Source organism: Cuculus canorus, chromosome 11 (assembly GCF_017976375.1).
Source record: "Cuculus canorus isolate bCucCan1 chromosome 11, bCucCan1.pri, whole genome shotgun sequence".
Classification (NCBI taxonomy): Eukaryota; Metazoa; Chordata; class Aves; order Cuculiformes; family Cuculidae; genus Cuculus; species Cuculus canorus.
The window spans coordinates 16,842,444-16,868,592 of record NC_071411.1 but is presented as its reverse complement, the minus strand read 5'-3'; the positions used below and the strand labels follow the sequence as shown (position 1 = coordinate 16,868,592).

At 42.1% G+C, this 26,149-nt stretch overlaps 1 protein-coding gene across 27 annotated transcripts in view; it reads right to left on the bottom strand.

Moving 5' to 3' along the window:
- Window positions 1–26,149, bottom strand: part of MAGI1 (membrane associated guanylate kinase, WW and PDZ domain containing 1) — a 352,470-nt gene that overhangs the window by 88,284 nt on the left and 238,037 nt on the right. For 26 of the 27 annotated variants that reach the window (XM_054076267.1, XM_054076261.1, XM_054076272.1 and 23 more), the window contains exon 3: window positions 2,430–2,549. In XM_054076267.1, the coding sequence (XP_053932242.1) occupies window positions 2,430–2,549 (120 nt within the window). Of the gene's footprint in view, window positions 1–2,429; window positions 2,550–21,870; window positions 21,906–26,149 lie in introns of those variants that run through there. The other variant, XM_054076264.1, reaches the window with a different exon arrangement.

The following is a 26,149-nucleotide window of genomic DNA, read 5'->3' as shown; positions in this document are numbered from 1 at the left end:
GAAATTAAAGAACAGAAGGGATCTTTAGACCCCAAACCACCATCCTCCTTGAGCCTCCTGAGCTTGAGGCTGCCAAGGCACACAAACACTTCTCCATTCATCATCACTACTCTCTGTTTCATAGCATTCCCCTTCCCTCTTCCCGAAATTACCCAATTACATTGTAATAAAAAGCAACCCTATCTTTGCAGTTGTTTGATTCCTACTCAGTACAATAGGTAGCATTATTAAAAACAAAAGCCATGAATTAAAGGGTTTTTTTTTAGGGCTCCATCTCTCTAGCTTAGATATTTAAGAATGAGCCACTGCTGACAGGGTCAAAAATACAATCAACTTCATCATGGTGGTATATTTGGGGGAAAAAAAAGGCAAAATGCAGCATAAAATTATAACTAATCTAAGACTATAAAGCTGGGCAGTAACAAAGACATTATAAGTCTCTCAAAGTTTGTGGTCTGGGCTTTCTGGCAAACCGGGTTTTTTTCTTGTAGACAAAAATGATGGTGATTGCAGCACTGAGTCTGAATCACACCATCTCCCAAGATCTAATCAAGATCAACACTGTCTTGATCAATAGAGTTGTAAAATATGATTTTCAAAAAAAAGTACAACAAAGCCATTAAAGAAATCTCAGAAGGCAGCAAAATCATTTCTTGAAGCTGCAAGTGAAAAATGAACTTTATTTATTTCACATTACAATCAAATAGTAATGTGTCTTGATGCATATGTGTGCACATGCATCATCATTATTTGCTTTATTCTTATTGATTTTTCTTTCCACGGGCCAGCTCTGCAGAACCTCTATGAACAAGTGTCACTGATGTCAACACGGAAAGAGGCTTCTCAGCACTTCTGACAAATTATTTCTTTAAAGTTCAGACATTTCCATCACCCACAGAAATGAAATACACATTAGGCTTATGAGAAATCAACCTCCTCTTCAGCAATTCTAAAAAGCAACCTACAAAATCTAAACAATTTTGGTGCTACCGCATACAAATACATAAGCAATTAAACAACCAAGTTATAGCTGTCCTGGATGGGAACAGTATTTCCTGAAAATTCATTCCCACCACATTCCAGGAGCCAAACCAGTCACCGATTTCGTCTTTCCAGAACGAACAAGAACAGGCAGCAATGGCAAGGCAGTACAGCTGATCTATTTCAAGCACCACAACAAAGAAAACTAATTTAGTGTTATAATTAGAAACACGGAGAGGAAAAAGCTCATTTTGGAGAAGTGCTGCTCCTGGAACGTTAGTGTTGGTGCTGATGGAGCTAATCAGCTCAGAGAGATGGAAGAGCGAAACCAAATTATACATTTAGCATCTTCATGCAAACTGGGTTTGACACTGCAATTGTCTGCAATTGCGAAAAACTGCAAAGTTTAAAGGTGACCTTACAGGGAATTTTTGAAGTAGTTGCCTAAACAAACAGTGTTTCAGGAGATCCGTTAGAGCCTGAAAACTAAAACCACATGTCACAATCTTTTTTGTTCCTCTTTGATGACTACTTTTATAAGACTATCAGCTATTTGGGTGTAGTTCCTTTTTATAAATGTATTTCAAGTTTCTTATTAATGCATGCAAGAATAAGGCTTTTGGCACTTAAAATAAGACCTACTTAACTTCTTGCAAATGGACACATGACATGAACGACCAGAAGTACAATGGAAGGAATTCAAACTTGTAACATATTTCTCTTCCTTGACTTCTCAAGAGGCATATTAGAATTTTCTAAGGGTTTTCAATTTAAAGGAACTACAGATTGCAAGTTTAGTTACACAAATCCTATTGTGTACTTAAATATGGCCAATTTGCCTTGCATTTTCTTGGAAGTCAAAGCTATCTTTTTCCTGCTCTCACCCCAGTGACATTTCAGTGCCATTTCAGTGCCCCTTGGCTGTCTCAGCCTGTTGTTTGTAAAGCTGCGCTCTAAAAAGGATGAACACAATGACCCAAGTTAGAAGTAATTATCCAAGAAGAAAGAAGAAAATGAAAGGCCAAAAGCAGTGCATCATGTGGCTGGACAGTGAGACACAATCGCGTGATGAAGGACATGTACTTAGGGAAGAGGAAGGGAAAGGGAGACAGCAGGAGGGAGGGCAAAGTGAGCAAGGAGCTGGGCTATGGCAGATGCAAAGAAAAGATGCAGTTTCATTCACTGTCACGCTGTCTTCCCTCAGTATTTTGCTTCTGAATTTCATATTGGATTTTCCTGACCCGATATCAATTTTTTGAGGTAGCTGTCTAGAAGGGAAGAGACTAAAGCACAGCAATATTGGAATTCTCTCTCTCAGGGTACACAGAGAAAAGGGAGGCAGAGCACTAGGATGGAAAGTGAGGTCCTAATTTGAACTATTTAACTCGAGGAAGGCTGATGCAAGTCTGATTATTTGAAGTGCTTTTTCACTGTCTGTGGGTCCATACCTTCATAAGTTCCTACTTCCAAAAGGGTTCCACTTCGCTCCAACTCCAGAAACTCCTCCACAGTCAGAAAGTTATAGTCCACACCAGGCACTTCTCCTTCTCTTGGAGGGCGTGTTGTGCCTGAAAGAAAAAAATCAGCATGTTAACATAATTTTTTCTTCATCAAGAATTAAAAAGGACAATACAAAACAATCATGAAGTTCTAACAGCATCTGTAGAATACAATTTGGTGAGCTACACAAAGAGCAGTGTCAAGAGTTCAGTTAGAGGTTAAAATCAAGACACAGATCACTGGCAATACCAGTTGTTCTACCCAACAACAATGTTTTTGATATTCCCAGAAAGACTCTCTGGCAAAAAAATCTCTCATATCACATGCAGAAACACAGCTGGAAGAGTCTTGCATCTGAGAATATGCCAGCAATTACCTTCCTGCCATTAGCACAGTCTCTCATACTTCCAACTTCACTAAAATTGCAATCCATGTTCTCAGATAAGGCAACTTCTTTCTAGCTTCCATTAATCCATCTCACTAAATACTTTTTGGCATCATAAATCAACTTTTCTCCTTTATTTCTTATTATTGTGTTATCTCTATTCACGCTATTACTTTTATTCAGTATTGAAATGTACCACGAGACAGTAGTGATGCACTGCTCACACGAACTTACTAAAGAGACAATCTGAGAACCCTTCTCACAGAAGTTCAGCTGTAAGCTCATTCCACTTCAAGAAACACTTCTTTTTGAGTAATAATTCACAATGAATCGCTAGTACTTCACAATTTAAACAGTAGCCATGCAGAACAGGGCTCTGATCGCTGCTACTCTGCCAGCTCTGAAACTACTCTCCCTTCTGACCGATTTACAGCCCTTCAAAGCATGATGTAAGATGAGTCATATCACGCCTTTTTGCTAAGATGGCTTGGGCCACTGCATTTTAGGTCACATTTTTAGAGCACAGCTTAATTGATTAGGATCAATTTCTGTTCAACAGCCTTTATTTTCCGTAACTCCAGAGGCTAGAAGATGGCTGGATTCTGTACATCCGAGATTAAATGTAAATGATGGATTTGCAGATGATACAGGCAACTGAACTGTAGAAGAAAGAGCAGCATCAGAGAGTTGGAGGTGCCTGAGTGCTGTGGCTGCAACCAATCTGATGGCTTGGGAATAACTTTAGAGAGGTGGACACCATGCCTGATGGTTAATGAAGCACGATTTCTCACTTTTGCAGGACTCTCCTGCCCCCTGGGCAGTGCCCTTTCAGTTCAAACAATTTCTTAAACCCTCTATAAAAGGACTGAAGAAAGCATAGAGAAGCTGAACTTCTGGAAACTAATTGGGATGATTCCAGCTCCCAGAAGTTGAAGGAGCATAAATTTACCATGTCTGCATCTGGCAAATGTTTTCCTCAAGTGCCAGGAAAGCAGAAATTCTGCTTCTACCCTATTCATCTGAGAGACCGCTCAAGAGGTCAGTCTTGACAGAGTGACACCCTTGAAAGACTATCACTAGATTAATTTCTTTGATCGACATTCGTCCATTTTTTGTTTCAAAATAAAACCTCTTTATTTTTTATTATTTACCATCAGCCTTCAGATAGTCTATAAATTCCTGTGCTTTTTCTATCATTCCTTCTCTTGGAGCTGTGTGAATGGGTGAAGGCAGGGGGAGGAACAGCAAAAAAGGGGATGGAAATTATGATGGATATCTTCATCCTACTAGCAGAATTACTCTTGCCTATTTGAAAGGATTCATTTTGGCATGCTTTGTATTCTTGATTCCTCACAGTAAGACTACAACAACTTCTATTGAGTGGTTTGTAACAGAGGACAGATGTCTTTCACAGATCTAGACCAGAGAAATCCTGGAACTGCATCACATGCCCCTCTCTGCTCAAATCTCCGAAGTTCCACCTAAAGGCAGGCAATGATGCTGAGGAGGCAATGCCCACGCAGGTCCCTCCCTGGCGCACAAGAGGCATGCACACACCCAGCATCTGGGGTGAAGGGTCACAGCCTGGGCGCAGCATCTGCTCCCTGAGCATCAACACCGCTGTAGATGTTCAGGCTGTGAAGACCCTCACAAGATCACAGCGGCCAGGTTCCTGTCAGCCAGGTCCGCGAGAGGGAAGGAAGAAGAACAAAAAGCCTCAGCAGTAAGTATGTCCAAGGATGCACAGTAGCTGTGCCATGCCTGCAGCACAATGGAAGTGAGAATTAGACGCTGTAGTGCTCCTCATCCAGTGCATCAGTCAAACGTCACCCTGAGCCATGCAGCATGCAAGCCAAATGACAAAGATCGGGACATCCTTCTTCCCAGTAACTGACAACACACATGCATGAGACACAAAGATCAGGGAACTTCAGGATTCATTTGACTTTATCTTTTAAAGCTGCTTTCTTTTCTTTATCTAAATCTTCCCATAGAGAGTGTTTATTAATCATTTTTTTTTTCCTTCTGAATTTTCATAGCGGTGAAATCGCAGTCAGCAGTTTACTAGTGCTGGCTGCCTATTTGACATGACAATTATATCTCTGCCATAATTCCTCTGAGCCATTTTAATGGATCTATTTGTTTCATCTCAGTGTTCTTAATTTCCTGAATATGTTCAAGTCGAAAAGTCGCAGATGTGCTTGCTATCAGTACGATTGCCTGCAACACGCGCTGAATGCATTAGAAACGCCAAGTCACTGCATAAAAGAAAAACATTACATCACAGAGATAACATTTGTCACCTCGTATTGGTCCTCAGCAACAGAGGGAAAATAAAAACTACACTGGTTAGGATATCTTATCTGGGTGAAGGCGAAAAACCCAACAACTTTCCGTGTTGCTGTCTGGAGCAAAGATTGCTTGCAGATGCTCAGGCTGTTATCCCGCTTCACATCTGAGCAAGTGTTACTGAATGCAATTCAGAAAGGCAGGGGGAAGGGAAAACCCGCCTTCATTTTTCTTGTAGCAGAATGACAGGCTGCCGGCTGGACACACGCCTGGCAGATGGCATTTCAAAGAGTTTTCATGAACCATCTGGGATGTGTACAATGATTACAAACCACGCTTACAACAAAGCCAGAAGGGTTGCTACACAAGGAGAGGGGGGGAGAGAGCAAGCAGAAAGAAAAGGGGAAAGAAAACAAACCCAAGAGGTGCATAAGCAAACTCGATGACTTTTCTCAGGCACAGGATGCTAAGAATAATCAGCACCTTCCACCTTGAGCCCTTCCGCAGCCCCCCAAAAATGCTTGACCACTGTGCAGCACGTGCGAGCACAGCCCAACACCATCGCAGACTGCAAGCTACCACTGGAGCTTTCTGCTGGTAAACTCCAAATTGTAATTAAGTCTCCCATCATTAAAGTGACTTAATTATGTGCAAAACATAGTGGGTGTGTGTCCTCCTTCCTCCTTTAAATTGCATTTCAACATCCTTACCACAGGATGGTCATCACTGAAGGGGAGGGCTATGGACATGACTGTACACTTTCTCAGAGCTAATAGCAGACCAGACCACTGTTAATGGCAGAATTAATTGAGCACAATGAGTGCTGCAGGCAGCCCAAACAGGAGTTAAGATGTGCCACTAGAAAAGGCAAGCCAATCGTATTTAAATACATTAACCTGCCTGCCATGTTTGCACTGAAATATTATTGGCATCAAATCTTATACCTATTAAATCTTATTGCTATTAGGTAACAATGCAGCTAATTAATTTGAGCTATACCCCACTGTGTGACTAGCTCAGAATTGTTAATGCTACAATAAGAAAGAACTAGAGGAGAAACCAAGTGGTTACCAACTCTGTCTGCACATTTAATGGTTCATAAACTTGCAGTCTTATTTGCCTTGAATGCCCTACAACATATATGACTAGTTAGAAACATTAAATTCACTGGGGAATTGCTCATATTTTCTGAAACCACAGCAGGCTTAAGAAAACAGATAAATAAAGGTAAGGCTACTGGTTAGAATTGCACGTTTTACCTTCTGTCTTGATCTGGGGAGGTAAAACTACATATAACCAGACGCTACGTGAAACATTTGCCCTGTTGATGGTTTCGTTGACCCAGCCAAGCTAGCTGCATCCTAGTTTATTCATACGCCACTAATGCTTGGGCCAAAAAGACAGACTTCATCATTGGCTGGAGACCCCACCTGAAACATTGCTTGTAAACACAAGTGAGTTTGACCACACAGAGCCCAGCACTGTCCTTAAGCTAACTGAATTAAAGCTTGTCATTCACGCCTAGAATAACTGGATTGCGGCTTATAAGTACTGATGACTATCAACTATTATTCTGAATAATTTAAGTGCCCATTTAAAAGATAAATAGCTGCTGCTGTTGTGTTGCCTATCAGCCACGCTGAGAATTACCCAACACGAGCCTCAATTATACTAAGACCAGATTGCTAATATGTGATTCAGGGCCTTTTTAGCTCCTTATCAATCTACTACGGCCTCATGTTAAGCTGTTAATAGCCACTGATGCCCTGCTGCTAAATTAATCAGAATCTTGCTTATTGTAATATAAAAATAAGAATTCAAAGGGACCATAGTCACTTCAATTACTTTCCCGTTGAAACAAAAACAGTTGAGTGATAATTCCGTTACCATGCACCAAAACAGCCCCTAGCAAGTCATTTAGAAGTTGATTTCTCAAGTGCACAACACCTGTATCTCCTATTTGCAGAGCAGTGATTTCCACAAACTCTTTATCCAATGCCATTAGCTGGCAGTGATATCTGGGGGAGCCACCAAAATACAGGTGATCAAACCACAAGTCATTTGCTCCCACTTTCCACTGACCTGCTTAAATGACAGATAATACGGGAGCTGTATGCTCAGAGTGATGCTATAGTCACTACAACCATATTTTATACGAACTCAAGTTACTGGTGATTATCACAGCTGAGTAGAACTGTAGTAAATAAGGTTTTAATGCAAAGTGTGCAGGGATGCAACTGACTCACAAAGCTGCAACGCCAAGCACTGTTGCGGGGCTTTCTGCTTGCAGGTGGGGGCGGAGGATGGACGTTCTTATTGCCTCTGCTCTGGAAGACTGATATTTTTGTTCATTTGGCAAGAAGAAACTGCTCTCATCACCTGCACTGAAAAAAAATCTTCAGCTGCCAGGGAAGAAACATATTAGGAAAACAGCCCCTTTTCCCTCTGCGTGGTGATTAGAGGTTACCTTCTTCCTTCACGTCACAGGATATTTTGGATCGCCTGCTTTGGCTCTCCTGCATCTGTCACCTCTGGTGCCAGATAACTGGAAGGCAGGACAAACTCCACAGATCTGCTAATGGCAAGCAGAGAGGGAAAGGACAGAGACTACCTGATCCGTCTCCACAAGAGGCAACCTGAGCAGCAGCCAGGCTTAAGGCAGAACTTATCTGCAGCACAGTATCAGAAACAGTCGTAATCCACATTAACCCAAAATAAAGTAACCTATCTGTAAGAAAACATCGTACACGGAACTACTTTATCTCACTGACTGCTGGGGTTATCCTAACTAAAACTACTGACTGGTTTGGGTTTTTTTAACAGCAGTGGAAGCACTTGTATTTGGACACGTTAGGCGATCCATTATAGACATGTGTGTCCCCACTTACCAGAGGTAAAGGGTCAATTTATAGTCACAGGTGCATGAAAATATGGAAGTTTCAGAGTTCTTGGTTCAAACCAAACATGCTCAACTTATAAATATAAATTTCTCCTGAAACTCAGAACTCCGGAAGCTCATTCTGGGATTTTCAATGTTGTCTGTCCTCTCTTAGCCAGTGACTTGATACCTATAAACCACAAGAATGTGGCAAGCATTCAAAGTGTCTCAATGGCAGGGTAGAAATTCAGTCCAAAGGAGAATGTAGTCTGTTGCTGGAAATTAATTCACAGTTCTGTTAATGATGCATGCACAGGAATAGATGCTGATTGACTCTTCCTGGCCACACAGGTAACTGCAGTACTGAAAGCAAATTTCTGTCACCGCGGTCAGCAGGAATGGCTGATTACATCCAAAAAACAGCTGACCAAGACCAACTTGTCTTTCTACAGATGCATTTCAGAGAGAAATGCATTTCATGGCTGTGGCCTGGAGTAATTTTTCTTCTACAGGGGGAGATGGAAGGGATTTGTACAAAGAGCTCAGTATCTCCTGCTCCCACCAGCCTTCCCAGTAACACTAAGTGGCCAAAGCGGGAACCCACAGCATCAGCTTGTGAGGATCTCCTCTTGCGCAAAGGACTGTGCCAGCCACTCACCCAAGCAATGACTGGATGACCCTCAGTGCACGGAAAAGCCGCTCTCCCTCTTCCTGAGCCACTGTGTCCAGTCACATCCCTCTGGCCCTTTCTGTCAAAGAAGTATGCACTGCCCGGAGCCTTCTTGGAGAATCGATTCAGCCAAGCTGCACAGCAACAGCTCAGAGTTTGTATACCCTCCAGGCAGCAAGTTATTTTTGTCCCTTTTAAATCTATTTTTGGTCTTTCTGTGGCCTTCACTGCCACCAAATAAGAACATTGGTAATCTTCAACACATTTATCCTTAGAGCGCTTTGAGAAAGTGGGATCGTTCCTGTTTTATAGCACAAGATCAGCCAGACCCAGGCTCTCAAAGGACTGCAGGAGCCTAATTCTAGAGAAATCAATGGGATTTAGGGAACCCTACAGATCAGGATCAGGGCCTAACAGATTAAAAGGGACAAAAATAACTTGCTGCTGCACAGGGCTTTGCAAGCTCATTTTTCTGTGTCGTGAAAAACCATGCCACGACCGCACAAAGCCAATTCAGTATGAGGGGATTCGCTCTGGACTGTGGTATCAATTATAAAAGAACCTGATGACTAGAAGAAGCAAAGGTACAAAACCTGCAACACTCCCCAAGAAAGCCTGTTAAAGGATCTATGCCAAACGTTCAAATACAGCAGCCCTCTGACCTGGAAAAGCACTACTGACATTACTACTGCAGTGGGGCAGTTGCTAGTGCAGTTACAACATCTTCTTGCGTCCTTCAGAATTACCCAACAAGAGCCTGAATTATACTATGGCCAGACTGTTAAAATGTGATTGCCTTTTTAAGAAAGAAAAATTTTTTTCATAAGGAAAAAAAAATAGTATTCTAGCATAAAATAAAACATAAATAATAAATCTTCTTGGCTTTGCGACTGTAGCAGCTCACCTTCTGGATTTCTCTTTTTGAGTGATCGCTTTGCTGTTACCTCACTAGAAACCTGCAGGCGAATCCCTCTCATTTCCCACGAGGTGGGACACCCACCAGGAAGATTAAACTTCATGAACTAATGAGTTTGTCATTTAATCCTGTGTTCATGGAGTCCAACAGCATGATATCCACTAATTTAAACTGTGAACTACTGATGAAAAAGCAAACTATGTGCCTCCTTGGCGCAACGACCTTAGCTGCAACTATGCACAATTTTATTCTTTCTAATATATAGGTTAGTGTAATAAAGTGTAATTTTATAAATCAATAAAGCTGTAGTAATAAGATTGCACTGTAATGTTCAGCTTTTAAATATTGGCACAGAAATGAACGAAAATTGCCATTTGTGTAAGTATGTGACTTATGGGAAGTTAAATTAGCTGAAAGTAAATTAACAAGATGATTATATACTTGCATTTATGCACTGTTTCTCTCCTTTACACATTTTAGAAGTCTAGATAATGCTGCAACCACGATGCACACACCTTTATTTCAAAGGAACCACCTCTCTTCTGTATAAAAATTGTCATAGTTACTTTCAGTAGAATTTTTTCTACCTAGGAAAAGGCTACAGTTGAAGATGGTGAAATAAATACACACATCACATAATTACAGAGCATCCTTGTTAGCTGGTTATTTTTAATTCTGTAGAGGAAGGACTCTGGACTACATCAACCCAACCCTAAGCTGATCCCTGTAGCACTGCTCGGGGTTGCCCCACATCACCCATCTCAAGCCTTGCGCACAGCAATGCTCTACATTGCATGCCCAAAGCAGCTGTGGGAAAGCAAAACATGGATTAAGGTGACTATTCCACATAAACATGCACATCAACATTAGGCCAAAGGTGGGGGGCGGGACAGACATGGGAGTGCTTAAAATCTACTTTGAAATAAACCACAGGAGACTTGAGAGTTATGGTCACTATCACACAAATAGCACTTCCAAACAAATACCTCATCGTCTTATTTATATGTCCACATTATAGGAAGTAGCTTATCTGGATGTACAGCCCATCTTGCTTTAGATCTGTCTTTTTTTTCCTGGCTACTCGCAAAGTTATCTGATTTCTACAAATTTCCAAAGAGAAGGTGTAATCCAGTCCGCAAGTTTCAAAGGTCAAGGGCTAGCATTAAAACCAAGCTGTGAACTCATCACTGGAGGCACTCAGCAGCTGAGAAACAAAGCATCCATCAGCTCGCTGTCAGTTTGGCTGAGGAGCAGAGCTTAAGACAGTGTAGTAATGAAAATTGTTTTTAATTAACTATTGGACCTTCAAGTAGCTTGGTGCAAGTTTTGAGCAGGTCATATTTCAATAGAACAATAGAATAGGTAAAAAACTCTCAGATCTTTTCCTTAGTGACTGAAGACTGGGAGGAGAGTGCATTGGGAAAGACAAGGGGCCAAGACAGCAGTCAGGACTGAGCGTGCTGTCAAGTTTTTCCAAGATTAATTGCCAAGCCACAGAGCAAAAAGAGACACAAACCCATGCATGTCAGGTGAAATGAGTTCACTGGCTTTCCAGGAAAACTTAAGGGTTTGTAAACATTGCACAATCCTTTTCACTCACCATGAAGTACTGGAGAAATTCCCCTGTTTGGGGGGAAGAGATGCAGTGGAGTCTTGAAGTAGAAATATGAACAAGAATAAAATGGAGAGATTCACCTTGGATTTTTAAAAAAGTCATGAAAACTTATTTGGGCAATGTATGTGACTGTTGTAACCACAGGAAAACTAAAAAAACCCACATGAGAAACTACTGACAGCCGTACAGAAGTGTATCTGTCTCTCACTGAAATTAGCAGTAGATCTTCCCAGGAGCTAGACTGCCTGTTTGTTCCTCACAACACTACCACACAAACTGCCACCACCACTGGAATGAAAAACTTAGCTCTCTTCTTTAGGACTTGGATACCAAAAAAATGCATAACTCCCCAAAACAACGTATTTTGTTTTCTATTCTCCTTCAAGGCTTCAGATGTGTCCTATGAAGAGATATTGTAATTCAGCTCACAAAAAATGGAGCATCCAACACAGATTGAACACCTGCAATATTTTAATTCAGTTTTTATTGAAAAGAAATGTTTGCTTTTGACATCTGCATACATATGTGCACATATATCCATGAAAAGATATTCTGCACTTTAAAGCCACAGTAATAAATAAGAGATTATTTTACATCCAATAGCTCAGCTGCTTCAACAAAGATTACTTGCCTCCCTTGCTGTTTGTCTTCTAAGGCTGTTTGTGCTGCCGAGATAAGTACCACACAATGTGGGTCATCCCTGGCTGGGTGTGATATAAAACTCTTTCTATTGACTTTAATTGCTCTTCTAGCAGACCTTTAATTTGCAGTTAAAAGTCTTAATAAAATACCTCACCTAACAGCATGTGCCTAAAACTAGATCAGCTCATTAGTCTAATCTCTGTAAAATTCCACCATAGAAGCAAAGAGTCATGAAAAACAAACACATTTATCTTTGAGGTATTGCCTGAAGTTTGTTTTAGTGACCATATCCAGTCTACTGAAGAGAGAACTCAAAGAAAGAGGTTTTTCCCTTTTCTAAAAAGAAAAAAACCAGAACACCATTTTATCACACTTCCACAGGACGTTAATATAGTTATTTAAACTAGTCTTTTCCCCTAAACAATGTACGGGAGATTACTGTCTCCATGGTATACTTTCTCCCCTAGCCCAGAGCCGCAAAATGCTATAAACCTAATGGACTTCCAACTGCGATAACCTCATCGCAGTCTTAGAAAGCCACAAGTCTCCTGAGGCTCTTCAATATTTGACTCTGCCCACTCGCCAACCCTTAGTTCAGATGGGCTTTGTTCCCTAACAAATCCTCCTTCACCTTCGCTTAGTAGTTTTCCAGCTTCATATTCAATAGCGACTAATAAATGCAAATGTATCAGCTATAGCAATAAGTATGCAGATTATAGAAACACGCAGTTATGTCGCCATATGGATGCACTTACTGTAAAACTCAAGGGAAGGACTAGAACAGACAGCAATAGCATAGCAGCAATATGCACATTTAGGCCCTATTCCCTACAGACCCCATTCCTTAATTTTACCTGTTCTAAACTGCTACCAATTTCTCTATTTGTTTCAGTAGCTCTGTACGCACAGCGCGCTTTAGTTCTTCAGGACTGCTAATGCTTTAGCTGGTTGAAAACATTCTCCTGGTTCACTTTCTGTAATGTTGTGATTAGGCAAACACTCAGGAAGATGAAAAAATGCCAAACATTAGGAAATTGATTGGAGTTTGAGTTTCTGATTCATCCCCGTTGATAAGTGGAAGTGTTAAAATATAAAAGAAAACAAATACATTCATTTTAAAATTTTTTCCTACCTCACTGAAATAAAAACTATTAGAATATTTTATTATCCACACTTCCCTTGCTATAAATTCCACACCCCCAGCTCTAACACTGAAAGCATTTATTAATCCTTATAGTTTTGTAAGTGCGATAAAACACTAAGGAAAACGCAAGTTACAACATATTTTCCTCACTTTTAATTAAAACATTCCCTGGTACAGTAAAAGCCTGCTGGTTAGGTAGCGCGTAACTGCATCTTTGCAGTCCGAAGTTAACTGTCATACTATTGATAATGTACACAGGCTCCTCCATTTGTTTTGTTGCTTTCTCAGATCTACACAAATAATAAAAACCTTGGCCCCCAGTGCTGTCAGCACCTACGAATTTCACAGGATATATACTCACAGGGTGTTCTACTCTGCCTTTCCGAAGCCAACCCATCCCCCTATAAAATACTCCAGTGCTTAAAATGGGGACAATGACAAAGTGTTTGGCTTAAATGGTCTTTGCTTCATTTCACCTGATGACTTCTGCTTATACCGTCTCTCTGGTAAATATCCCTCTGTAGACATTTACAGCTCTACATTCACACAAAACGATTATTCTATCACATTACACACTCCAGCATTTTATTAGCATCCTGCAAATCATTTCCTATGAGCATCTCGATTTCAAATGCCATTTTAAACTCATTTGCTGGTTTACCAACACCCTTCTGGTACTGACCAGCCAACAGACAACATGAGAAGCCACATGGAGCCATAGCACCTGCAGCTCCTGCTTTCACTGCAGTGAGTAATTCCAGAGCATCTCCACGTCCCCACCGTTACTGGTTTGAATCCAACATAAATAAATAGCACACCAAAATTATCCTCATGCAACTGCCTGGCAACCCAAACAAAATGAGCTGTTCCTTGTCTTGCCTCCAATTCCTAACAAACAAAAACACCACCAGGTTTTCGCTTGTACCTGTGTCGGCATCACATCAAGGATAAGTAACTAATCCTCAAACCCACAATTACCTCCTCGGCTTAGACACGGTTGGTGGAGGACGTTGTGATTTGGGATGCTGAGAAGACAGTTTCCCCAGAAATCTGCTTTCTTGTGCCACTACAGCAGTAAACGCCTGGAAAATGAATGCCTGAGAACACACAATCAGATCTTGGCTTGTGAAAAAGGCTGAGGTGAGAGTCTCTCAAAAATACCTCTGTGTTGTTTCACTCAGAGGACAGTCAAGTGATCATCAGAGAGACAGAATGCTTTTTTTCAGGAAAAGGATGTCATACAGGAGATAAGACCTTACTAAAAAAAAAAATAAAGTTTGGATTTAAACTCCAGCAATTATTTTCAAAGTGTGAAGCATTTATCCTTTCGCCAGCTGTGTCCAGTCCCTCAGATAACTGACACGGGTCACACTCCTTCGCCAGACGTGCTGGTACAGAACTGGGAACGGCATTTCCTGCAGAACACATCCTTAGTTCAAAGCACACAGGTATCCCGATTGCTCCCAGACCCATTTCCATGCTCCATGTGAAGCGTGTGCTCAAGTTTTTGCATGACAGCAGCTTAAGAGGCAACACATGCTTTGTGGGGAAAAATAAAAAAAAGAAAAGCTATGTTTTGTTCTTAGCTGGGGTTCTGACTCGGGCACTGTTGAGTTAAGGAGATATGCAGTCCCTGCTGCCCATCACGCTGGAGGAGGCAAGGAGGCTGGCAGGAACCAGTGGTCTCCCGTCCCAGACTTCACCTCAGACCCACGCTGACGTGCCTGGCTGTGAAGAGCAACACACCTTCTCTTCACACCTGCACTCACAAAGGTGACAACCAGTGGCAGAGCAGCATGGCAGTCAGCAAGGCTAGTGACAACTTACACGATTTCAAGTAAATCCATGAGACATGGTGAATCAGAGCCTTGACTGCCAGACTAGCCATTCGTTAACCTGTTAGGAGTCTAAATTACCAGTACAACAACATACAGGTGTAAACGGAGATGAAGTAATAGATGAAATATAGCAACAGAGCTCAAACATTCAAGAGCACAGGGATGTATTATTTTGTGAACGCTGGAACCATCTTTTTAAGGAAAGAGTTCTCTTCGCCCCACCGCGAAAGCATTGCAGAAAGGCAGAAGGGAATCCGACAGGAATCCCTGCGACCTCTGCAACTGCAGGACGAGGGTGACTAAAGCCCAATGGATGTGATGTAATGTAATCACAGGCATTTTAAATATTTAAAACAAAATGAACACCCTAATCCTCCATCATCTATCAAAAAAAAAAAACCCCGAGCAGATCCCATTTGTCAGTATATTCAAAATGCCTTCAGCAAGGTGGGAAGATGAAACTGCATCCATTTTTCAGACGGGTTACGAAGGCACAGAGCAGCCAAGCCGGCGGCCCAATTAGGAAGCAAAAGAGCAGAAGGTCACTTGTGTCCCATGATTCTGGTTAGCAGACAACGTTTTGGGGCTAATAGCATTACATGCTCTGTGATGCTGATCTGCTGAGATAAACGTGACAGTCCTTAGTGATGGCTTCATCAGAGGGAACTGCTGACTCAATATTTAGGCGTAGCTGCGAGAGCTGTTTATGTGCATACATTGAAAAACAACAGATGAGTTCCGGAGCAAAACACATGGGTAAAATTCTCCCTCACGGCAATACAAAAGAGCCAAAGAAGCCAAAGCATTTTCCCACAGTGACTGTGTAGTAAAGTAAATGACAGCCCTGCATAGCAATTATCCATTATCCCATATATTTTTAGCAATTCTGAGGTTAACAACTGGAAAGAGCCAATAAAACACTATTACAAGGAAAGACACATCCTTTCAAGGAACTGCCACTCACTCCTTTCAGGTCACTTCACACCTCAACAGAAAATTTGAAGACTGAAACATTTGCTATAGCATTTTTCCTACCACTAATGCTATTTGTTTAAGTTATGCTTTACACTTTCTAGATGAATGAATCACATTATTTTATTATTTTTCTCTTGGACTGTTAAGCCAAATTAGGCTACTTCCAGAGTTGAAGGGGAAAATGCTATTATTAACGCTTCCAAACACCCATTGGGTAGAAAAACATGGTGAGAGGAAGGCACTACCATGAATTGTGAGAAAACATGTATTTTGTCTATTACACAAACACCATCCTCTCCCCTTATTGTTGTAGCTTTCTTTCACCTACAAGAACTTCACTTGAGATAGGTCAAGATTGTAAACAAGTATATTTGAAAATCACATCTCTGAGACATTCTTCAAAACACACAGAAAGTCATTAATGCTTGTGTTTCCTTGGAGTCAGCTCTTCCCGGTTAGAATCGGAGGACCTGCAGCCCTGAGAGATTCATCTCTCTTCCAACTCTACCTGTTCTTCACAGCCCTCTATTAGGCCACACACCCATTATTCACAGAGCTGAAGCTGATTTCCTGGATCATTTTACTCAATGGGAATCTCATTTATTATTGAAAATAACAGAAACTTGACCTTCCCTGGAGACTTTTACAGAAGTTCAGTCTGAAGGTGAATTTGTCCAGCCTGCATAATGCAAGTCAATTCCTCCCAGGGTAAAACAGCATTCAAAGTGAACAAGGCTGGCAGAATTGAACTTTTTGTGCATAATTAATGCAACCATCGATCAAGGGAGCTTGGATTCAGGATTTTTCTGCAAGATAAATGTACATGGGTGAACTTACACTTTTAAAAAGTCTAACTTCGAAAAAGCTTCTTTGATTAATGTGAGTCTTTTGCTACTGCCAGCCTGAGTGGATATTTTCCATGGCACAGGCATCAGCGTCACTCAGCAGAAATGGTTCACAGCAAACAGTGCTGATTGCGACTCTTGCATGCAACAGATCTAGATACAGCATCTCTCAAGGACAATAAGTGATCTCCTGGTCTATTCCCTACTTGGTGTACGCAAGCAATTCCCATTAGCACCACTAGGAATTACACATGCAGCCATGAGAAGACATCAATGAAAGCTCAAGTGCTTCTTCTAAGGGCTGTCACAGGCATATCAGTTGCATCAGCAGTCCAAGCGTCCAGCATAACTTTAAAAACCAGCTCATTCCTCCCCTACCTAAAAATCAAGACAGACTCAAAAAAAAGAAAAAAAGATAATCTTAAAAATAGTTCTGTGATGTTCAAGTTATACAGCCATTCTGATTTTCTAACTTTCAGGGCAACACCTTCCCCACTCTCCACCATGAAAACTGGAAATTTTGAACTAATTAGGTGGACCACCAAAGGCACCACAGGTACGTCAGTGGAGAATCCCTGCTGGCACTAACAATTGGCTCTAATGGCCAGTCTCTCTGAAACTATTAAGGGCAGAAAACCTACTCTCCCCATGGCTCCTTTCAGGGATGATGCCTAGGTGCAGTCACTCCTGCCTTGAGGTACAGGAATGGACTAAATGACCTCTTTCAAGGTCTCCTCTTAAGTCTGCAAATCACAATAATCATGTAGCAGAAATTTCAGGAGGGCAGAGTTGTTCTAAATTATGTCAGAGCTGTAGTAAAGTGTACTGTTAGAATAGGATTTTTTTTTTATAGCTAAACCAAGGCAATTCATTCATCTGTTTAGAGGGTGCCTTTTTTTAAATGAGTTTTTACGAAGCGCACATCTACACTGCAGTCACTTGAGGACAGAGCTCAGCAGCCAAGTATTTTTATGGATTTGTTAGGGCAGGTGCTGCCGCTTGCCAAGGGCAAGAGATTGTGCAACTGGATTATGAGCAACACTCAACTTCAAATCCAGTCAAGGACCTTTACACACCTGTGATTAACACTTAACCATGTAGACAGAGCCACATGCAGGCTTACATAAATTCACAAAGCAGATTAAAGGTTTAAAAGTTTGTGAGATGTTGACTTTCCACATAGATAAGCATGATGCCCAGCCAGTTCCCACCCCCTTCTCACCTCCAAGTGCCCTTTGCCCTCGGTCTGCTTGCACATCACCACCTCCCACTGTTGGCTCATCCTCTCAACATCCCTTCAGGCAGCACAGCCTGGCAGCTCTCAGTAGTTGCATTTGGATTTAAAATATATCAACTAATTTTAAATATTATTCTGTATAACTTTGGAAACAGCTGCGTATGATGATCACGGTCCAGGCAGATCAAAGCTGCTGATAGATGACAGAAAGAACACGTTTAGAGTGACAAGGAGAGAGACGGATGAACCAAAATGACTTTCTTCTTCCGCTTTCAGCTTTGTGCAGGGCTGCAGTTTCCTGGCTTAGCACTTCAGGAGACTATACTAGAAAGGTTTATTATATTGAATTATTTTCAGTTCAAGGAATTCTCCCCCTCCCTCACAAACACAGTGTTTCTATCCCTGTCTTGGACAGGAACAGGTGAGATCAGAAAGGAAAAATTCCTGCTTTTTGTGTAACTGAGTTATACCAGATCTGCTCCCAACACACACACTGAAATTTTTGGAGCATGTTAGTCGTTAAACCTCTACTAAGTTAAGATTTCTCTGATCTAGTGGGAGGTGTCCCTGCACATGGTAGGGGGGTTGGAATTAGATGATCTTTAAGGTCCCTTCCAACCCAGACTATTCTATGATCCTCCTTTCCTCATCCCCTTCTACTCCAACATAAAGGGCACTGGACAACATCCATAAGTTTCTCCTGCATCTTGTTATAGCTATTGTGGTAGAAAAGTACCCTTGGCCCACACATTGTCTAACACATCCATAACAGGCAAGTGATTCCACCTTTCAGATGCATAACTTCGACTTTGGGATAAGGTCCCGACCATCTCACCAGTGAGGGATGAGAACTCCAGGGACGCACAACCCTTCCACCCAGATTGAAGAAACGCTGGACCATAAGGGCCACTTATACCTACTTCTCCCACTAAAGTAGCAGTGGCAATAGATGATGCCAGTTTCTACACTCTCATGCTCTGCTTGAAGACACACCTCTTGTCAAAGCAAATGGAAGAACAAATCTGTCACATGGACTCTACAGATTTATCTGCGTTAAGAAGCACGTCTACTTAAACTTGTCAGGTCATGCAGACACAAAGGTGTTCTAAGTGATTAAATCCTGGAAGGTTATTTTTGCTCTCCTTAGAGAACCTGAAGGAAAGTCCAAGTTGATGTTATCTCCTTCTCCAAGAGTTAGCTTGGTTCACATGCTCACATTAAAGAGCAAAATGTGTCAAGGTCTGCATGATGGGTTCATACCTCAGTTACGAAAGCATAAGAGAACGCCAGGGTTACGCTCATCACTCCTGGGAAAAAAAACAGGCTTCATCACTCACCAAGAGCTTCTCAGGACAAGTTTCTAGCTCATCTTCAATTCAATGCAATCCCTCCCTTATTTTGCACATCTTCTCACCCTGGATGCTGAATTTGTGCAATACAAATAAGGCTGTTTTACAGGTGTCATTTCCTACACACAAAGATCAGAAGTAGAGGGAGTTTGTCGCAGGACATCAAAGCAGTGAAGACCTCTCACCACATTCTAGGCAACACGTTTTTATGAAGGTCTTGTACAAGCAGCCTGTTGCCCTTGCCTCTGTCCTCATGCATTTCCCAAAGGGAACACAAACAGTTAATACTCAATTACCTTGACAAAATGACAAACCTTCACTACTCTGAGTGTTTCACCTCACAGTTCAGTGACAATAAGCAAGACATGATTGCACCAGTCTATGTCCCCACAAGCATACAAATAAGGAACAGTGATGCAGAACAGGAATGCATTACAGGAATGCTTCAAAGCTCTGCTGACACATGGATCCAGGCTTCATTATCACCTCTGGAGTTTACACCACTGTCTGCTATAATTAGAAGCATGTCAAAGCTCAGCAGAGCATTGCAACCATCACTGGTCACTTTGCTGGCATCACAACGATAACCAGCAGAGCATGAGGCACAACTATCAAGTTTTTAAACAGAGGCTATCGCTGTCTTCTCCTATTTGGGAAAGACAATGTGGAACATTTTAAAGAACATCAGGCTGGTTCCCACTGCAGAGACCCCAGGGACTTAGGTCAATGCCAGCCTCCTGCCCGGAATGCATGGTGTTGCAAACAGGGCTAGGGATAGCAGGAGGAAGGGGGCAGGCTTTGCAGTGAGGAAAAGGGTTAAAAATGCCACTGAAATCTTGAAGAAAAACAACTGAAAAGCTGACCTTTGTAATACAGATTCACACGTCAAGCACCATTTTCATAACTGATTATACATAAAAGTTTTTATACAACTGCATTATTAGATTTTTAAATGTGTATACTCAAACGTTTCCTGGAGTAGAACAGCTCCACAGGAGCCATTCCTCACCCTTAGTAAACATTCCCAACATTTTGGTGTACTTGTTCCATTTTTCAAACTGGAACCCATATCTATTTTTTCCCCCCCTTTGTTGCACCAACCAACAAACCCTTCTGCCTTTGTGCACTATTGATCTTTCCACAGCCAATCACTAACGTCAGATGCTTAATACTTCTGCAAAACCGGCATCGACCCCTGTAACAAGTTTTATAACCAGGAAAGAAATATGTATTGCCTTATGCCTAAAATCCGCAGACTGTTGCACACTCTCCAGTCTGATGGGGAGCAAAGCCCGAATTAAACAATGCATTTATTCAACTGCAGTCCCAAAGAGTCATTTTTTGTTCTGGGTTCCTCTAACTGCCTAAAGGGTGATTGTACACAGTTTATGTCTCACCACTGGAAAGACTACAGAGCTAAAGGGAATTTTTATATCCACATCTCAGGATACTTAAACTATGCGGCTCTAACAGAAATGCTGACTTTACTCAGTTACAGTGGTGCAACCTGTCTACCGTAATTATGTATAGTTGGAGATAATAAGCGCTGCTGAGTCAGGAGGAATCTCTGATTGGGCTGGAAAACTGAGAAGTGTTGGATAATCCTGTTTCCTAAGAGGCAACAGCAGGTCTGAAGAGCATAAACGGAGGAGCAGAGTTGGTAGCGAAACAACAACCAAGTCCAATCATGAATCCTCAGAGATGCTTTTACATTTTTTGTTCATGTGACTGCAAGAGACTTAAAGGAGTCATTCAGGGCTTATGCTAAAAGGACATTGTAAGAGTACAGAGCACTGATTTTCAAAAGATCTGTGCTCCTTGCCAACCTCTTAACAATCAGAACTTTTAAAATATTGTAAATTCATCACCAAACATGGAGGTGCATAGAAAAATATCACAACACACATGCGGTACTAGATTAAAACTGCCTGTATAACCTGCAAAAACTGCCTTGAAATTTCTGACATTATACGGAAAAAAGCCAAATAAAACTGTTACAATGAGTAATTTTTTGTTTAAATAGGGATAAGGTCTTTCTCACCTTGCCTCTCTTTTTCCTTTGCTTTGGGGGAGGAGGAGGAAGGGAAGGAAGAGACAAGACTCTTGGCAAAAACTGTTAATTATGTTCTGTGTTTTCTTGTACCCCTCATCTCACCAGATCTCACTTTTTAAATATTTACATACTAAATTTCCCATAAAATGATAATTTTCTCAAAAAAACACTTGTTTGATTGATACAAAAAGTTCCAAATGTGACACTGTGATTGGCTCTAATTACTATTAATAAATGCATAATGAATGTTGATAAGATTAACAAACCATTCCAAAAATTCGTTACTATATTCACTCTACAGCATAAACTCTAAATTAGCACTAATGCCAGCAGGCTCTTAATATTCCCAGATTAACAAAATGCAAGCAGATCACGCAAGGATGAACTTGAATTCTGCAAAACAAAATAGATGGGCAAATATTTAGCATCGAAGAAAAAAGGTGTGAATTTGTATGTGTCTAGCAGGAGGTATTATGGAAACAGATGGAAGGGCTTTGCAACATTTCCCCTAAAGGAGTGAATGTATTGAGACAGTGGAGCATAACATCCTTACCCATAAAATGGGGTAGAGGTGCTCAGTGGTCCCTCGCTGTCAACAGCCTGCTTTCGAGGAGCGTATCTCCACGCCAAGCCCAATCCCAAGAGGATGCGTGAGGGGAGCACGGTGAGGCTGGGGGTGCGTGGAGTAGGGCCCCCCAGCCCTGCCCAGTCTGGGATAAAACCCGCGAGGAGCTGGGCAAAGCAAACTGTCCCAGCAACTGTTTGAGCATCACCCTCCGGTCCAGGCGCTGTGTCACCAGATGGGCAGGGAGAGGGGAGTTCCCCTTGGCTGCTCCCAGCCAGATGCTAGAAACGGGAGCGCCCCAGCAGCACAGTCTCTTCCCTTCCTGACTGCAGGAAGCCCACCGCAGCTTTACTCCCTGGGTACAAACTAATCCCTGTCTCCTTCCCACTCTTCGAGCCAAAGCCACCCTGCTCGCCCTGGCACAACCTGCAACCTCCGCAGCTCCCAGCATCACCTACTGCACCGCAGGAGAGGGTAGGGAGGAAATCCACGCTTTCTGGTTGGCTTCCCATTTGTCTGATGCCCCGAGGCACTTCCAATTTAGTATGTATTTCTTTTTTAAAGTTAGTGGAATTGAAATAAATCCATACTGTTTGCCAATTTCCAGCTTACGTAATCAAAGTCAACTGTACATTCGCAATTCTTCCCTTCTCTACAAGCTAATCTGACAGCAGCGGGGGGGAAATGTAATGGGGAAAAATAATCTCCTGTGGCACTGTCTTGATTTCCCTGGGAAAATAAAATGCCTTCACTTTATAACGGCCTGGTGATGAATTAAACATTTTGAAATTCATACTGGAACTTCAATAATAAGGTCTTTAAAAACTGCAGACACAGTCAAAGCAAAGAAAAATAAAAAAGGGGAAGCAGAAATATGCCTGAAATTAAGCGGAGACAAACCACTAAGACACAGATATAGAGAAGCAAAGCAATAGGCGCACCAGGGAGAAGGAAGAGAGTCCATCCACTAGTCTAAGGTCACACATTACGCATCCACTCTCCTCAGACAGTAACAAAACCAAAGTTACTGCAGCTACAGTTTTGTCGTCTTATCAGAAAGACCTAACTAGAGTTTTAATATACAGAAATATCAGTTTGAGAACATTTTGTTTGCAAGCTGATACAGGCTCCCCAGTTGAATAAAAGCCTATTACTCCACTACGGTGGGAGCTGCCGAGATCCAGGCACTTGCATGGCTTAAAATGGCTGCAGCAGTTCAGGGCTTCTATAACTTACTGTACACAACACTAGGGAGCAGAGGAGAGGGGTCTCGTTCCTGGCTATACCCTGTTTTAAATTTAACAAAGGCAACATAATTAGTCCCAGGAGCACCCCTCCAGTAACAGCTTCAGCTCCCAGCACTAGTGAGCTGTATGCTATGCAGTAATTATGCTACCAAGCTGTCAGAGCCTCCTTATCTGCATGTAAATTAGTTCATATGCTATACATCTGCTATAATGACAGTATTAAAACAAGAATTTTATAATGAAGCCATCCTCTTTATAGCAACATAGCACAATTACTTTATTAACATATTGCACATCTATGTCTCTAACTGCTCCCAGTCAAATCGCCAAATTTTCCATTCCCTCATACAGTAAAGATCTTCTTCGCTTCTCTCTCCATCTCTGTAACTAAATACAAAGAACAAGAATGGGAATTTCTAAACTATCTCTGTACAACACCACTCTTTCATTGTTCCGGGGGAAGTACTGCACCAAATGCCATTAAGTGTGAGTAGGTGAATAAATATTCCCATAATGCTCCAAAAGGTTAGGAGATGAAACAGTAGTAATCAAATCAGCAGCTGTTTGCTCCCAGCCTTGACATCAATCATCGGCTTCTGTCGACAAGCGGCTGCTGGCAGTGGGGCCAAACAGCAGCAGGAGGAGATGGCAGCCCCACATCACCCCAAATGCACTGATGCAGCAGAAGCAAAGAAGGAAGCGCGAAGCGAGCAAAACCTTCACAAGCAGGGAGTGGCCAACGCAGACCTGACGCTTGGGAGGGCTTCTGCCTGGAAGACGCACGCTGATGCCAGCCCCGCTGCGGTCAAGCTGTTGGAGGCGGTGGGGATGGGAAGGCGAGATGGGAAAGCGCAGCGGCTGCCTGCACCTCTGCCTCCACCCCTCACAGCAGCTGCTGTGGATCGGTGCTCCGTAGCACCCGAGGAGCATCCTCACCTCTCCAGAACACACAGCAGCGCTTCACAACACATCAGCATCAGCTCTCGGCTCCAGCCCTCTGTCAAACATTAGTGTTGGGAAAGTTTGGTGCCTTCTCAGTCCAAGGGCTACTGTCTTTGGAAGAGACACGCAATTGTCTGCACAAGTTATTTACAGCAACTGACCTCAAAGAAATAAAACCAATAGAGGACTTGACTAAATTTCCTAGTGGGTATTTAATGAGCTTTTATCTTCATTACATTGTGAGCAACTGCTCAGTTTTTTTACAGTTAAAAATAAAAAAAAAAACACCACACAGAAAAACCCATGTGATCAGTCCTAAACCTTCAATGGATCTTTACACCTATTTTCTCTATTTAGGTCTATGTTTAAGCTTTATTACTACAAGCCACTCTGCAGGAGCTGCCAAGGACCTGCACTCCAGCCTTCCTGCAAGGACATACCCTGACCCCAGCCAGCCACTTCTCTCCAGGGTAATAAGGAAAGGTGATTTCTAGTAACTGGGAACATCAACTCTGGGATTTTGTTTCACTTAATCTGATAGAGTTTATACTTTTGATCAACAGATTGCTTTTCAAAAGTCTGCTTGGGAACAGAGCAGTTGGTTTTCCAGGCAATCTCCACCAGGAGGAACAAAGGCAAGCGGAAGAAAAACCCAACAAAACCCCTTTTTCATGTTTTATTTCCCCAAGCACCAGAAAGGTGTAGATAGGTCTCAGCCAAAGTTTCAGCACCACTTTGTTCTTCATGCAAATCGTCTCTTTCATCAATTATCTTAAAGCCACATATAAACATGACTGCTGTTTCAAAGCCAGAGGAGATAGGTGAGAATTACCATGAGCAGCACAAAGATGTTCAAATACTAAAACTCAAATCTGCTCTTAAAGCCTATATTTACAGCTTCAGTAAAGCCCTGAGTACTGACACCGCAGCGCATGAAACAACAAACAAAAGAGCTGAGTAAAGGCACAGAGCAATGCTTCTTTCTCTGCTACAAAAGCTTGTTTTATTTTTGTCAGCATAACCTGTAGTTTGCTGGGTTTCCGCAAGATCAAATATTTGATCAATTTACAAAAGGGATGATATTATCTGTTTGCCTGAAGGAACAGGGTCACTGGATTTCATGACCCTGGAGTTTATTCCAGCTCTTGGCTCCCACGAGAAAAGTACTAAATTACCCTTTTCCTTTGGGAGAAGGGAAAACAAAATCAGAATATATCATAGTCCTCCCACAGCTACTAACAAGATATTCTGTAGCCTTTGACATCACCTCATGAAATAATGCAACACAAGCCATCTTATTAGCACTCAGTGCGTACCTACCCAAACAGACCGTATTTTCAGAGCAGCCAGTCATGCAAGGAGCACCTCAGTCTTATCTGCTAGAAACCTCTTCCACTGCTGCTCTGTTATTTAAATACCTCTTGTACTGCTGCTTATTAGTGTGAATTCTGCTGTCCCTTCATGTCCACCAAAAACCCCTGTCATTAGCTGCAGCGTGGCTTGGGTCACGTCCTGGAGGTGGCATCTATCTCACCTAGCTTTCGAGGCTGACAAGGCAGACTTCTCAAACTGAGCTAGTCCTTCAGATTCTCAACGACAAAACAGACTCATCCACATCACCACTTAAGCCAACAGCCACCTTATGATGAGCTGAGCCACACCCCATCAATTTCTCTTCACTAGCCTTAAAGGTCTTCTAGAACATTAGCTCAGATACAGGTGTCTGCGTATTAGCAGGTGAGGTGAATGCTACCTATGTAAGGAGCATAACCAACCAAGCATCATCAACCCAGTGTTACCAGCCTGGCTTCATCTGTGGCCCTGAATTTTGGTGTCAACCCCTCCTAGCTGCTTTTATCACCGTAAGCCCCTCTGTACTTCACCCAGCTTCTTCATCCTATCCCTGGGATTATCCATCCACTCTCCTCTCCCTCTTCTCCTATATCTGTGCACACTCCTTCAAAACTGGACAGTTTCTTCAGGTTTACTGGTACACTCCCCCACATCTCGCTCATCAGTGCCCTCTCCATGTGGCGGTTCTCTCCTCAGTCGCATTTTCATCATATACTACAAGTATG